We start from the raw sequence: 15913 nt of genomic DNA on the forward strand, positions 1-15913 counted from the left end.
TCGTGAGGATTTTTTTCGTTGGTGTAGTTTCCTGTCGTGTTCAGTTGTCAGTGATAATCCTGCGTTCCGTCTTAGTGGAAATGGGAACCACCAGAACGTAAGAATGTGAGCAACACTGAAATCACATACTATAGTCGAGCACGAGAGAGACTCTCCAAATATTCAACCGTATTGTACCGTTTCCCGGAAACAGATTAATGACTCATCCTTTTTTGCGGAAAAGACGGTAACAGGAATCTCGCACCTCAGTACATGGGCGATGTAGCTTTTTCTTTTTCAAATTGCGAGAACATGTCGAAAATTTCATTTCTCAACAGGTCCGAGCACTACCGTATTGACACCTGAATGTAACAGCAGTTGTTAGTAGTGGGTTGCAGCAGTGATGGGTCGGGTGTAAATTGGATATGGACCTCGCATTGGACCATTCGTCTCTAAAATCGTCTGGTCTCACAGTATGTAAAGTTTTTCTTTGTGGGGCTTTGTGAAACACTCCATCTGTGGCCTGACCTACCAATAGCTTTGGGTGAACCGCGGTAGTGCATGGCAACAGTTGCAAATGGAGTAACTGCAGACTTTCAAAAAGTGTGGGATGAGACTGTGAGTATCGTCTGAATGTTTGTGGACCATCCGGCTGAGGGGCGCACTGAACATTTGTGAAAGGTTAGTGAAAACTTTTATCCGAAACGCATTTGTAAAAAGCACCCCAAGTTTGCATGTGCATGCACATGAAACACACAGCCATTTAAAATGAGATGCAGCTTTTAAAAATAAATAGTTCGTGGCGCTATGTTTAACGTAAAATTTACCTCAGGCGTCTGTTTTCATTAACGTAGAACCGGGCCGGCCACGGTGTGCCGAATTTCACGCGGGCTACAGCTCCACCTGTCTCGCCTTCGGTCGCTCCTTTCCGAAGTACTCGATACGGCGCGACACGTCGCTTAGTGCTGCGGTGTGTCTCAGTCGGCACCGCTCACTTCAGTTCGACAATCTCGTGGTGTCGGTGCTGCTTCCCCTTTGCTAGTTTGTTCACGGTATGAGGGACTTTCACAGCTCCACTGGATGTTTGCATAAAAAGAGGCAGTCTAGCGATTTATGCTCACAAGCCTTTAAAAATCAAGGGGAATGACAGAAGAGAGGGATGAGAATTCTCAGTACCTATTATGCAGCCGCATTAGTGATGCGCACCACAAATTTGCTATGAAACGATATTACAATACCGTGCAGAAACAAAGAATTTGTTGACAACGAAAGGGCGTAAAATTTCAACGCTCGACACACCAGGATTCGTTGTTCAGCACATGAAGAAGCACTTTGCGCTAAATCAGCAAGCATGTAGCAAGTGAACAAGTTAGTTGTGCGAATAGTAAAATTTCTGAAGTTAGACGCATTATTGCGCTGTCACTTGCAACAGTTTTCGATGGAAATGAACGAAGAGTGTGGAGACTTTATGCATTACTGCAATGTACGTTGGTTAAGTCAAGCGGCATGCCTGGAACGATTTTTCGATTTAAAACTCATCATTGTTGAATTTACGGAGGAAAAAGGAGTGCAGAAACGAAAGTTAGAGCATCCGGAATTAATTGCAGATCTCGCATTTTAAGTGGACTTAACTGCACACCGCCTACAGTAAGACATTACAAGGTGAGAAACAATTTCATTCTGATTTGATGGGGATGAATTTAAAAGGAAAGTATCACTATAGAATGGACTAATTCTGACAAGTGCAATGCATAATAAACTTAGTTTCGGTACGAGAATAGATGGCTACCAATTTTGTTTCGTCTCCTTGATTAAAGCAAGTCAGGTCAAGTCAATAGACACATCAGATGTTCCCGTATCCAACATGACGCAATATTACTTGCAATGAACGACATTGAATTTGTCGTAAATGCCAGTTATAACACCACAAGTCCGTGGATGATCATACGTTATCTACGTATTTTGCGAAGTTTGTTTTATTAGTTGTGGTGAATATTATTCTTGTAAATATGTTGTCAAGTTACAAACGCTATTTGTCATTTAAGAAGGAGAATGCGCATGGAATGGTAACATTTTGTAAATAGACACGCTGGCCCAGTCAGGGAAAAGCTATTGTCAGAGAGTATAATAAATTGTAAATACAGTATCGGTGGGCATGCGAGCGCTCCAAAAAGGTAGCAGTTCGAAGTCGTGAAGAGACTATTGTCGTTGTTTGTGTGTATTCGCCGGTGTGGCTATGCAAAAGTGCTGAGATTAATAACGTCTGTTTCCGAAGTGCGGAACAGTGATAACTGAAATGGTTGTTTTGGCGGATGTTTAATATGACAAGCTATGTGTATGGAACGTGTTGGGGACAGTATAAATGCAATAAGAGTAATTCAAACAGCACCAAGAGTACTGTGGGCCTTGTTATACGCTATGGTACGGCAAGAAGATCAGTATGTGCCCTACTTTACCGCTAAATGAAGCCGCTCGACAAACCAACGGCATCATAAAGTGAAATAAGGTCTAGACTTTTTTATAACCAGAATGTAATAGACTGACCAGCGTAGTTGGAATTTTATTGCTTGAATAACATTGTTGTAGTGCATATTATCACGTAAATAATTTTCCTAAGTCGTTAACCAAGAAGTATCCATCCTATCCCTTTGTACGAACCGAGATAATCAGAAAATATACTGAAAATGTACATCAATTTATCAGATTTTCAAAACATAATTTTTCCAACTTTTGGACAATTACGTAATAATGAAATCTTTGGCTGTAGTATGAAAAATGTCAAAATAGAATGATGGAAAAGCCAGTATTAATTCATTTGATAAAAATAAATGTATCTTTCGTAATAAAAACGTCGTATTAAAACGTTACGTAACATGGGCGCTGAATTTCACTGTCAAAGCACAGTTTCTAATTTATTGCTTGTGGCATAATTTATAACTTTTATTACAAAGAAATATCAGAGTAACTGCTAGGTAAAGACAGTCCTTACCAATGAGTAAATTGAAACTCTTTCTGTTTGCTACAATTACGACAGACAGTATTATGGTGAGTAACGCAACAAAAAGATTCTGTTCACAGCCCGTAAACAGTCTTACTTTATCTGATCTTTGATTATCTGACTACTGTGACATGTGTGGTGTGAAATACAGGGTGATTCAAAAAGAATACCACAACTTTAGGAATTTAAAACTCTGCAACGACAAAAGGCAGAGCTAAGCACTATCTGTCGGCGAATTAAGGGAGCTATAAAGTTTCATTTAGTTGTACATTTGTTCGCTTGAGGCGCTGTTGACTAGGCTGAAAACCAAACTACCCGAGGCAGCCCGTGACAGAGCACTTCATCACTGGCCTCCAAGAAGCCCTGATCTTACCCCCTGCGATTTTTTCTTACGTGGGTATGTTAAGGATATGGTGTTTCGGCCACCTCTACCAGCCACCATTGATGATTTGAAACGAGAAACAACAGCAGCTATCCAAACTGTTACGCCTGATGTGCTACAGAGAGTGTGGAACGAGTTGGAGTATCGGGTTGATATTGCTCGTGTGTCTGGAGGGGCCATATTGAACATCTCTGAACTTATATTTGAGTGAAAAAAAACCTTTTTAAATACTCTTTGTAATGATGTATAACAGAAGGTTATATTATGTTTCTTTCATTAAATACACATTTTTAAAGTTGTGGTATTCTTTTTGAATCACCCTGTACTTGAAAGTGTGCGTTAGGTACTGTTCCTACGTCATGACGCCAATAACTGTTGTAACCTAAGATTGCTTACGAGTATAAAGTTCAGTTTCAATTTGATTATTCTTGTTCCGATGAGGAGCTATTTTTCCAAATTTTCCACTAACTACTGTTAATTAAAAATTAGTTTACGTAATAAAAATATGTAAAGTTAATCGAACTTCGTTTCTAATCGTCATTGCTAAAGGACTGAGCAGTGGCGATACGGTTATAACTTCATCTACTTCTCTCGGTTTTGCATTATTCTTCCGAGCAGATGCCTTTCCCCCATAGATTAGGGGATTTAGGTACACGGTCATATAGAAAAGCCTAATTAGCCGGAGAGGTAGGAGTATTAGGGGCGAGCGTAGGACGGGACTACAACGGGTCGCTGGAGACTATAAAAATACTGGAAAACGATTAAGACGACAGCCCGCGATATGAAGGCAAGCCGGGTACGGTTTGGAGTGAGATCATTTCATACTGTTGCATGTCCATTGACTCCGTTTCATTTCCGTGAATTTAATTCAGCTGAAAAACAAGAAACGCATGTTTTAAAACAATATCAACAGCCAATTTTCAACGTACACGTCGTAGGGGCATAGTTGTCGATACCCCTACGATGTATCGAATCTTACCCTCACCCATCTCTGCTGGACCGTCAAGAGACGAGAAGAGCTTTCGGCGCCTGCAAAAAAGGCGCGTAGACAGTCAGTCTGAGAGATCGGCCCACGAGGAGAACAAACACGTGTCGGAGCGTGGCACGTCGTTGCCCCGATTAGGAGCGCAAAGTATTTATTCCAGAACATTAGGGAAGGTAAACGTCTTTGCCAAGATCGCTAGAGTAAACTTTATTCCCGATGACCGGTTTCGATAAGCACTGTTACCATCGTCAGCAAAACAGTTGTAGTATACAGTGTCGGGTGCAATATGAAACAAGAAAACACGAATTCTTCCTCATAATTGGCAGGTACGTAACAGACTAGGAGACTGATGGATCTTAATGTCAAAATTAAAACAACTATATGCACAGTATTCACCACGTAGGTCTCTCTTAATGTCTCTCACGAAAGTGTACATCATTGCAGCAGTTAATGCTGAGCATTGCGAATCAATACATTTTTAATTACAGTGACCGAACGGAATTTAAGAGAGCAATGGGGAATTCGAGTGAAAATTGTAAATGGTGTGTGTCGTCAAGTTAACTGACTGGACTTGAGATCGATGTAGGATCTTTTTTCTTAAGCCGAAGATACCATTAACTCAAAGTTATTCATAAACTGTTGAATTTCAAAATCCCTTATTCAACATAAGGTTTTAACTGAGTTAGTTATATTGCAGAATGGATGTAGGAGACTGAAGGAGAACGTGTCACATAGGCACGTGATTATGGAAGTTATTACAGTGATACGTGTACCGCGACAGTAAGTTGTGCGGAAATTATAACAACAAATAGTCTGATTCCCTGCAAATACAGCAGCTCAAGCAAATACACATTTTATATGAAGAAAAAATAACAACAAGAAACGACCAGACAATTTATAATATCTGGCATTTAGTAAAAACGTATAAGATACATCTTAAATACTTACAAAACCAGCCGTATTGGAGTCGCTGCAAGTTAACGTGATGCGGATGTCGATCATGGACTGAAACAGAACATTCACGTACTGGATTTAATTTCTTCACTCGTTTTATCCGTACACATGGGACGAGTATGGCATCATAGCACATGCCTGAAAATTATAAGGAGAACGCCCTGAGAGAGAACGTCTTCAGAAGAATAAGAAGAGAGAGTTACCGTTCAAAGACTGGAAGCTTGTGATGTAATTGATGCTCGTGTAGCTGATACAGGGGGTGGACGGAAACGTGGAAACACCAAAAACACAATACGCTACCATACCTAATACGGTGCGTGAAACACGCTGGCATTCAGAACAACTTGCAGTCTGCTCGGAATGAGTAATACATGTGTCAAGCTGAGGTATCGATGATTAAAGTGAATAGCGATCGCGCACATTTCTCTCCAAACTAGACAAGAAAACCGCATTATTGTTGAGATCATGTGACCGCGGTGAGAGGGCGGCTTGCGACAAGCCACTGTTGTGCTCGCAAAACCATTCCTGGGCGACGTGACCTGTGTGAACAGGGAGGGCGCTGTCGTCTCGGAGCGCAGCGTCACCACGGGGGGACAAACGTCCTACCACGGGACGGGTCTATATCTGATGAGCCAAAATGCTTACATAACCCTTGGCAGTAATGCAAACTTGGATCAGTGGATTACCGCGATACGGCTACACAAATTGTCACCGAACCCCGGCTATGTTTTGCTCTTGGGACACAAACTCGGCCAGAAGTGGGAAAAGGTTGAAGCAAGACTCACCCAACGAAAGGAATTTCTTGCTTTTCTCCGTGGTCCAGGTTCTGTGACTTCGACATCACGTTTTCCTGTTAGGAGAATTTGCATCACTTATGAGTGGTTTTAGAGTTTCTGTTCGACATGTAGTTCCCTATTTCTGGAACTCCCTTCGAGTTGGTTTGGTGTGACAGGGTTCAAGAGAGCGACAGCCAGTTCCGCAGTAACTTTTGCAACTATTGTCCTCTTATTTTGCGTCACAATCCGCTTAAATGCCCATCTGTCACGATCACTCCACATACCCTTTTCCGCTTTCCCTGTATGCGGTTTAAATCTTCGATACGGCGCCTCTTCAAACACCAAACGCTTCGGCTGCCACGGTTATTGAAGAGCCAACTACACACATTAAAAAACTTTTGCATCACCTCGGTTCCGAGAGTTCCAGAACCTGCACAGAAAATTTGAATAGAGGTCAACATAAACATCATTTCCGCCCTTTTTATTGCTCACGAAAACCATACATTGCATGTTGTACCACCACACAGCGAGACCGCAGAGGTGGTGGTGAAGATTGCTGTACACACCGGTACCTCTAATACCCAGTAGCACGTCCTCTTACATTGATGCATGCTTGTACTCGTCGTGGCATACTATCCACAAGTTCGTCAAGGCACTGCTGGTCCAGATTGTCCCACTCCTCAATGGCGGTTCGGCGTAGATCCCTCAGAGTGGTTGGCGGGTCACGTCGTCCATAAACAGTCCTTTTCAATCTATCCGAGGCATGTTCCATAGAGTTCATGCCTGGAGAACATGCTGGCCACTCTAGAACAGCCGTTACGGCGCCTTCCATGGCCACCAGCGGCGTACGTCGGCCCCAAATAATGCCACCCCAAAACAACAGGGAACCTCCACCTTGCTGCACTCGCTGGACAGTTCCTGTCTCTCTGTATCTCTCCATGTTCGAACAACATCGTTGTGCTTCACTCTGAGACGCCTGGACAATTCCCTTGTTGAGAGCTCTTCCTGACACAAAGTAACAATGCGGACGCGATCGAACCGCAGTATTGACCATGTAGGCGTGGCTGAACTACAGACAACACGAGCCGTGTACCTCCGTCCTAAGGCGCTACAGTCATGGACTGTGCGGCTGGTCCCGGCGGAGGTTCGAGTCCTCCCTCGGTCATGGGTGTGTGTGTTTGTTCTTAGGATAGCTTGGGTTAAGTAGTGTGTAAGCTTAGGGACTGATGACCTTAGCAGTTAAGTCCCATAATATTTCACACACATTTGAACATTTTTGAACCTCCTTCCTAGTGGAATGACTGGAAGTGATCGGCCTTTGGGCCCCCCTCCGTCTAATAGGCGCTGCTCATGCGTGGTTGTTTACATCTTTGGGCGGGTTTAGTGACATCTCTGAACAGTCTAAGGGACTGTGTTTGTGATACAATATCCACAGTCAACGTGTGTCTTCACGAGTTCTGGGAACTGGGGTGATGTAGAACTTTTTTGTGTGTGTGTAAGATCATCAATAATTGGCCCACGTTCGAATTTACTTAGCTCCGACAAAATGAACTCTCAAGTACACAGAATACTATTCTCAGCGCGACTGACGCTTGCGACATAGTGAAGATATTGTAAAGACGCCGTTCGTGGTCAAATGCAACAGCGCAACCTGCAGGCTTCATTTACGTTCAAGCATTCATTCCTCGCGGTGTTCCCATATTTTTGTCCAGACCCCGTGTGTGATTTTATGTACAGATGCATAAAAGATGTTTAGAACAGATTTGATATATCTTTCGTCTCATGGCGCTACAATGTGGAAATAGTTGTGGAATATGGCAGGAAAATATAATGTGGAGTACATACTGTACACGAGAAATTTTAATTTCAGATTTAATATTGATTTCATAAATCCTTAGTGGCATTCTCCTCAAGGGTGTAGAACAGCCAGTATATTGTAAGAGACTTGTTAATACATGCATACTAAACTGCATAAGGTAAATGCTACTCAGCTGCGTTCAAGCCTTGTCAAATTAAAGGTACTTGAAATACTAATTTATATCGCTCTTAAGATGTAGAGAAGGCAAATATTACACAATTCTCACACTATGTTACATAATAAATTACACAAATCCACTGGTCATGCAGACGAATTTGTTAATGGAGTGGATGTAACTGCTCACTACAAGTTCAGGCTTCTGTTAAGGTTCACTTTATAAGTAGCTTAACTTGGTTCTTTGCTGGGAAGGTTTGTTAAAAAAAAAATACGTGTTCCTAAGTAATCTACATGTTCAAAGTAAGAGCAGTTTTTATGCCTTCGTCTCACACGTATCTACCATTTATAAACTTTGCTTCAAGATTACGTCTTTAGTTGACTCATAACCTGAGAAGTTACATTCCTGAGTACATTTCCTACCACAGTTTTTATAGACTGGCGATGCAGTTTTTATTACGATGTGACTACAGGTGACTCCACAGAAATGTGAACCATTTGCGACTTTATGAGATGTGGTTTCCGTAATGAGTCACATCACTGAATTATGGTTTGGTTTTAATTTCAGTGTATTATTCGTGGTTTTATCACCTGCCGAAAACGATTTTACATTTTGCTTATCGTGGTTTTAGTAAGCACGTTTATGTTAGTGGTGGACATTCCATTACATGTGTGTTATAACATTTACATCAGCTAACAGATTCGCGACTGTTTGAACCTGTAGTGTTACTTGTTTTATTTGGTATAAGGTATCTGATGATGGTTAGATGACAAACTGCTTGTATAAATAATTTTACCAGCGGCTCAAGGCGGTAATATGACATTTTTCAAATATATAAGAGCTGCTGGCCACCATTTCATGAAAATATCTTAGGATATGCATCTTAGACCAATGTTTAGTCGCCATTCTTTTTTTGTTTTGTTTTGGTCTATATTACGTCCTTTCAAAATATGTAAAGTAAAGAGCTTGCAGTAGAACAGATGTGTTTCACAGCATCGAAGACGAACAAGTGTTCATAGTTCTGAAAGTGTGCATCATAGAACCCATGTTTATTAGAGCCTTTTCTCCCTCCTTTTCGTCCTTACTACTCAGACGTGCACCTGCTCATGTCGATGAGTTACGACTGCGTTCAGAAACTTCCGACTGCGTTCAGAGACCTTCTCACTTACGGTACTGAACTGCCTGTGTTGACCAGAGGGATGCGATGCTCCTTTGTGTGCATACCCGGAGGAAGAGGCACTGCAGCGACTAGAGCCGCATTGAAATACGTGAAATAGCTGTGTAAGGGAATGACGACAGTGAGAATTTGTACCGGAACGGGACTCGAACCCAGATTTCCCGCTTTGCGCCAGCGGTCGGTTTAACGGCTTTGGCTACCCGGGTGTGACTCGCGGCCAGACCCGACCTCCCACATGTCGCCGCTCCTGTCTCACGACGTGCAGTCGTACGCACATCATTGTACTCGCAGTACCCGCACAGGGAAGGACATTTTAACTGAAAGTTGCTGCCTTGTATAGCCAGATAAATACAATATTGCACTGCCTGTGTTGTCAAGAGGGACGATGCGACGTCCCTTCGGACGTGCATGCACGTAGAAATTTCCGTTGTTGTCATTCCCTTACACACTGTGTGATCAAAAGTATCCGGACACCCCGAAAAACGTATTTTTTCCATATCAAGTGCATTGTGTTGCCACCTACTGCCAGGTACTCCACATCAGTGACCTCAGTAGTCATTAGACATCGTGAGAGAGCAGAATGGGGCGCTCCGCGGAACTCACGGACGTCGAACGTAATCAGGTGATTGGGTGTCATTTGTGACATACGTCTGTACGCGAGATTTCCACACTCCTAAACATTCCTAGGTCCACTGTTTCCGACGTGATAGTGAAGTGGAAACGCGAAGGGACACGTACAGCACAAAAGCGTACACGCCGACCTCGTCTGTTGACTGACGGAGACCGCCGACAGTTGAAGACGGTTGTAATGGGTAATAGGCAGACATCTATCCAGACCATCACACACGAATTCCAAACTGCATCAGGATCCACTGCAAGTACTATGACAGTTAGGCGGGAGGTGAGGAAACTTGGATTTCATGGTCGAGCGGCTGCTCGTATGTCACACATCACGCCGGTAAATGCCAAACGACGCCACGCTTGGTGTAAATAGAGGAAACATTGGACGACTGAACAGTGGAAAAGCGTTGTGTGGAGTGACGAATCACGTCACACAATGTGGCGATCCGATGGCAGGGTGTGGGTATGGCAAACGCCCTGTGTACGTCATCTGCCAGTGTGTGTAGTGCCAACAATAAACTTCGGAGGCGGTGGTGTTATGGTTTGGGCGCATTTTTCACGAAGAGGCTTGCGCCCCTTGTTTTGCGTGGCACTATCACAGCACAGGCCTACATTGATGTTTTAAGCACCTTCTTGCTTCCCACTGTTGAAAGGCAATTCGGAGATGGCGATTGCATCTTTCTACATGATCGAGCCCCAGTTGATAATGCACGGCGTGTGGCGGAGTGGTTACACGACAATAACATCCCTGTAATGGACTGGCCTGCACAGAGTCCTGACCTGAATCCTACAGAACCCCGACGCCGACTTCGTGCCAGGCCTCACCGACCGACATGAATACCTCTCCTCAGTGCAGCACTCCGTGAAGAATCGGCTGCCATTCCCCAAGGAACCTGACTGAACGTATGCCTGCGAGAGTGGAAGCTGTCATCAAGGCTAAGGGTGGGCCAACACCGTACTGAATTCCAGCATTACCGATGGAGGGCGCCACGAACTTGTAAGTAATTTTCAGCCAGGATCCGGACACTTTTGATCACATAGTGTGCAACAGATGGTCGTTTGCATTCGCAACTACGAATGCGCTTCATGTTTTTCATACAGGCTGTAGTCGCGCCAGCACCTGTTCCTTCGGACCTGCAGACTTGTCTGAGGGAACACTGCATCGTTCCTCTGAACAACGCAGGCACTGCAGTGCTGTGTTTATCCGCCGGTTCCAGACAGCGACTTTCAGTTAAAATGTCCTCCCATGTACGGGAACGGCTCGCGTGAAGTGGGAAATCCGGTTTCGAGTTGCCAAGGAGTGCAAAAATATTTGCCACCTGGTGGAGTCGAACCTGCGACCCTTTCAATGCGAAATCCGATCTCTTACCACTTTTTTTTTGTTTATTTCATTTTGTTCGTTGTCGTTCGTTGCATTTGTTCGGGTCGGACGTCTTCTGACACCCGTTCAAGTTCATTGACGATCCGTTAATTCAGTTTTTTTTTTAATTATTACAGGGGGCAGATACCACTCTGCCGGAACACGCTGAGCTACCGTGCCGGCTACTGCTGAGCCAAGCACAGCACCACAGGGACCACTGACAAGGTGCACATGGTGACAGACGCGTATCAAAGTTCCTTTTACTTCCTAACCGCTGGGCCATCTGCAGTTGCCACTTGGGGCACTTCCTTGTCTCAGCACGCCCTACGAGTACCACGAATCTGGACGAATTCGGCGATGACGAGTAGCCGTACTCTCCTCGTGAGTGGCGAGCCGAGTGTTGCTTAACCTGCAGTATTATTTTCGGCGTGAGTTTCATGTTCTATGGTCCTTTGACTCGGTGTTTATCGTTTTGTGTAATTTTATATTTGGTGTTTGTTTAAATCTGCTCTGTTTGTTTTGTAGTAAAGTGCCCGGGTAGCGTGGTCTGCTTTCCTAATTTTTAAGACACGCAGTCACCAGTAAAAAGCTGACCTCGATGGATATGCGAATCAGCGGCCTTACTGCAGACAAACAGACTGTAATTCTTTTACTGGTTTCAGTCATTGAAGCTTGTTAAGCTTGGAAATTCTCTTTTAATTAAAGATCGTTGAAATTCCTTGGAGACTGCTTCCGTAATTGGTCTCAGTAGTAGTAAATTTTGTTTGGATATTGGTTGAATTGTGTAAGTGTAACTGATTTTCGCTTGCTAATGTCTTTTTTTTTTTTTTTAAATCTGTATTAAGATTTACTTGAAGGCTGTTTTTTTTTTTATTTTTTTCAATTGTGTCAAATTTCCTTTGCGGACACCAGTGTTAAATAAAACAAAATTTGTTCTGTAATGATTTTACTTTCTGCAGCCCATTACCTTACCACTCCCAGCTCCACGTACTGCTGTCACCATTCAACTGCTATCCCGGAGGTTTGTCGGTGGAGTTCTGGTACACGCTGTGTAACTTTGCTGTATAAAAACATACGACTTTTCTCACTTAGAGTAACTTATGACTATGGCTACAAGATGGAAGTCAAATCACGGGTGAGTGAGTACCCTCGTAATAGACCCTGCCAAGGGCGGGACAAACACTGAAGAGGAAGTGTATATTTTATTCACATAGTCGACTTGATTTCAGGGGGTAGATATTCTTGCCCTAATCTTTTAATCAAATATCGACCAGGGAAACTGTCCTTCGGATAACTGAAGTAGGCGCTTTTGTATAGTGGGTTTTGGTGATAAAAGGCTGTTGCTTTCCATTCTTTTATGACGTAAATTATTCGACTTCCAGGCCCTGAAAGTCAACAGCGCACTGCGAATTACCGCATCTGATGCAGAGATCATTTTCTCTTCATAACTGGCAAACTCCTCCTTGACGACGAGTTTCAGCGTGCTGGCGGCCTCATCGAAAACCACGTCGATGTAGTCGGACGGGCTGTCGACAGCGAAGGCGGTCACCTCCTTGGTGGTGAGCACCAGGTACTCTGCCTGGGCTGCCGTGGTGTCCACGAGGTCGCCCACGTACCTGGACGCATTGAGGGCGCTACTCCAACTGGAGCTGGAGACTGGTTCGCCATTAAACAGCAGGTCGCAGTTAGCTGCAACAGTCACAAAACAGTGCCAGGTGAGTTCCTCGGTGTCGACTGTCCTACGCCCAGCAGTTGGACGCTGCCACCATAACATGCCGTCTTGTTGCTCCAAATATACAGGGTGTTCCAAAAGTACACCGACAAACGTAGGGGATGCAGAAAGTGTCTTGAGGAACAGGTAGGTAGGTAGTTAGTGTTTAACGTCCCGTCGACAACGAGGTCATTAGAGACGGAGCGCAAGCTCGGGTTAGGGAAGGATTGGGAAGGAAATCGGCCGTGCCCTTTCAAAGGAACCATCCCGGCATTTGCCTGAAACGATTTAGGGAAATCACGGAAAACCTAAATCAGGATGGTTGGAGACGGGATTGAACCGTCGTCCTCCCGAATGCGAGTCCAGTGTGCTAACCACTGCGCCACCTCGCTCGGTCGTGAGGAACAAAATGAGGATAGGAAACCATGCAGGGAAACGTCATCCAACGATGCTATAGAGCATAGAAGCTACAGGGCTGGCTCCTGTATATGTACAGTATGTATACATATACAGGGAGGTACCGTGATGATGTTACGGACTTTCAGGAACGATGGAGAAGGTTAAATGTATTAATCTGAGGCAGTGGACCCTGGCCTGAAAAGGAACGAGTCGAAAGTTGTAAGAGAAAATCCTTTTGATAGATCTGACAGTGAAATACATGTACAGATACTGTTGTTGCTAAGATTGTAGGGTAGGTAACTTTCAGAGATGGTAGTATGGACCAAAACAACAAAATATGTTCTCTAAAATCCATACCTGAAGAGCTATGACCACTTGCTCATCCTCACTACTGTGGAACACTTCTCCTCAATTCAACAACTGCATAGCCCTTAAGGTATACAATTTAGAGCCCGTATTTACTGGACTTTTTTTCCATGGTTTTATCTATACTACCAACTCTGAAAGTTGACCGCCCTACAGTCTTATCAACAACAGTACCGGTACACGTCAGAGGTGCCAGAACGATTTTCAGCTCGCTCGTTCCCAGATCAGGGTCCTTTATCTCAAAATGATACATTTACCCTTCTCCATCATCCCCGAAAATTTGTAACATCATCAGAGAATCAATCTGTGTATACTTACATGAGCAGACGCCGTCACCTATAACTTCGACCCTCTGTAGCGTCGCTGGATGACGTTTCCTGACGCGTCAAGACTCCTTCTAGGTCCATTGGAAGTTTGTCACTGTTTTTTTGCAACACTGTGTGTATATGTATAGGTGTTGTTGAGGGTAAAAGTGCTGATCTTTCTGTTGATGGCAATATTACATCAGTGTTTACTTCTTTTGCAGACTAATAATTATAGCTATTCCTAGCTGTATGTTTTTCGGTTAGTTAGTACCCCCCTCCTCCCCCCCCCACCACAAATACCTCTGGCACGAGTGAGCCAGTAATGTTTACTTTGCCCTGGGCAGCGGAGCCGGTGTGATGTATGGATGCGTAAACGCAAGACGGATAGCCTATACTGACAGACGCAGAGCAGTTCGCGGCTCAGTTAGGATTATGCAGGTAACCACAGGTAGTGAATTATGTGAGGTGTCTGTAGAAAGACTGCTAGATGCAGAGAAAAGAAAAAATACTAGCACACTGAAGTAGGTTGACAGTCAATTGGAAGACGGCAAACAGGGCAAAGGAACGTGGATTTTTATTTATGGCCATGGGAGGAAACCTAAAGAAAGAAAACGAAATTGCTGATAAAATACTTTCCCAAATCTAGACACTGAAAGCAACTGATTATGGATGGGAGAGGATACTGGCCGCAAAATTTTCGAAGGAATCATCTCCATTTCTCTACAAGCTATGACAATGTTACAGGTACAGTTTTTTTTTTTTCACGTTGTCCGTTGTCTGTAAGAACTCACTCGCCCATCGGGAAGGATTTTGTACGCTTTGTTTTATGGTGACGTAACAATATGCAGAGCGGTAGCGGCTCCAAGTATTACTGTTTAATACTAGCTGGCTACGGCCTCGCGTGGCGGCGGTTGGCCGCTGGCGAGCTCGCTTCCACGTAAGACACATGCGCCACCTGCGTCAAAAAATTAAATGGCAAAAGCCACAGTTTTAGCGGTGTGTTTTCCTGAATGCTGGAATTCTTATGTTATTAAGTGCTACAGCTTAATAAACCAGCAAATTTCTGAATTAACAAGTTCATCGCTATTAGTGGTAACCCCACCCGACTGTGACTGGTATCCACCATCTAACCTAACGATAAGGTTCCTTCCCGACCTGGAAATATTAACTAAAGTAAATTTGTTTATCTGCTGTGACCGTGAGCATAGAACGACGAGAAAGTAAGGTTCAGATCTTACAAATTCAGCACCAGCGGCTGACAGTTTGTATTCGTTCATTTATTTATTTACACGTCAAGTTCCGTAGGACCAAATTGAGGAGCTAATCTCCAAGGTCATGGAACGTGTCAGTACATGAAAATACAACATAAAAGTAATAACAGATAATAAAGGCAATGTGCTGTTCTTCTCCCATTACTAAATTGACGATTATTTGATGCTTCCGGATGTGTTCCGTCAATTGATCCCTTCTTTTAGTCAAGTTGTGCCATAGATTTCTTCTTTCCCCAGTTCGGTTCAGTACCTTCTCATTGCTTATTTGATGTATACATATAATTATCAACAGTCTTTTTTCCAAAGCATCCATTCTCTTCGTGTCTCAACTGCTTATCGTCTACGCATTTTGATTCGCCGAGGGATTGGTTCACCGGGTGGGTTCGCTTGTTGGTGTGCAGCGGACGTGTTTACCTGTGGTGTGGTTACTGCCAGTTGGCACGAGCCGTTGCTCGCTGCTGGTACTGGAGGGAGCCCGCAGTCCTGAATGCGAGGCTCCAAATACTCTGCCGGCTCTAAGGTCTGAATTGCCACCGCTTGGCATTGGACTCTTTCTGTCGGGACTTATGTGCTTTATTTGGTGAGCTTCTGACTTACCATTATCCTGTGCTAGTCAGAGTTTTTGTACCTGTAGTATTCCGTCACGTTCCGTCACC

General features: G+C 43.9%; 1 protein-coding gene across 1 annotated transcript in view; it reads right to left on the reverse strand.

Annotated features, from left to right (window-relative positions):
• Nucleotides 1-12979, reverse strand: part of LOC124711481 (proteoglycan 4-like) — a 131324-nt gene extending 118345 nt beyond the window's left edge. The window contains exon 1 of the mRNA XM_047241589.1: nucleotides 12620-12979. Coding sequence (XP_047097545.1) covers nucleotides 12620-12979 — 360 coding nt within the window. The remainder of the gene's footprint in view (nucleotides 1-12619) is intronic.
• Nucleotides 12980-15913: the final 2934 nt, after the last annotated feature.

This window comes from Schistocerca piceifrons, chromosome 8 (genome assembly GCF_021461385.2).
Source record: "Schistocerca piceifrons isolate TAMUIC-IGC-003096 chromosome 8, iqSchPice1.1, whole genome shotgun sequence".
Lineage (NCBI taxonomy): Eukaryota > Metazoa > Arthropoda > Insecta > Orthoptera > Acrididae > Schistocerca > Schistocerca piceifrons.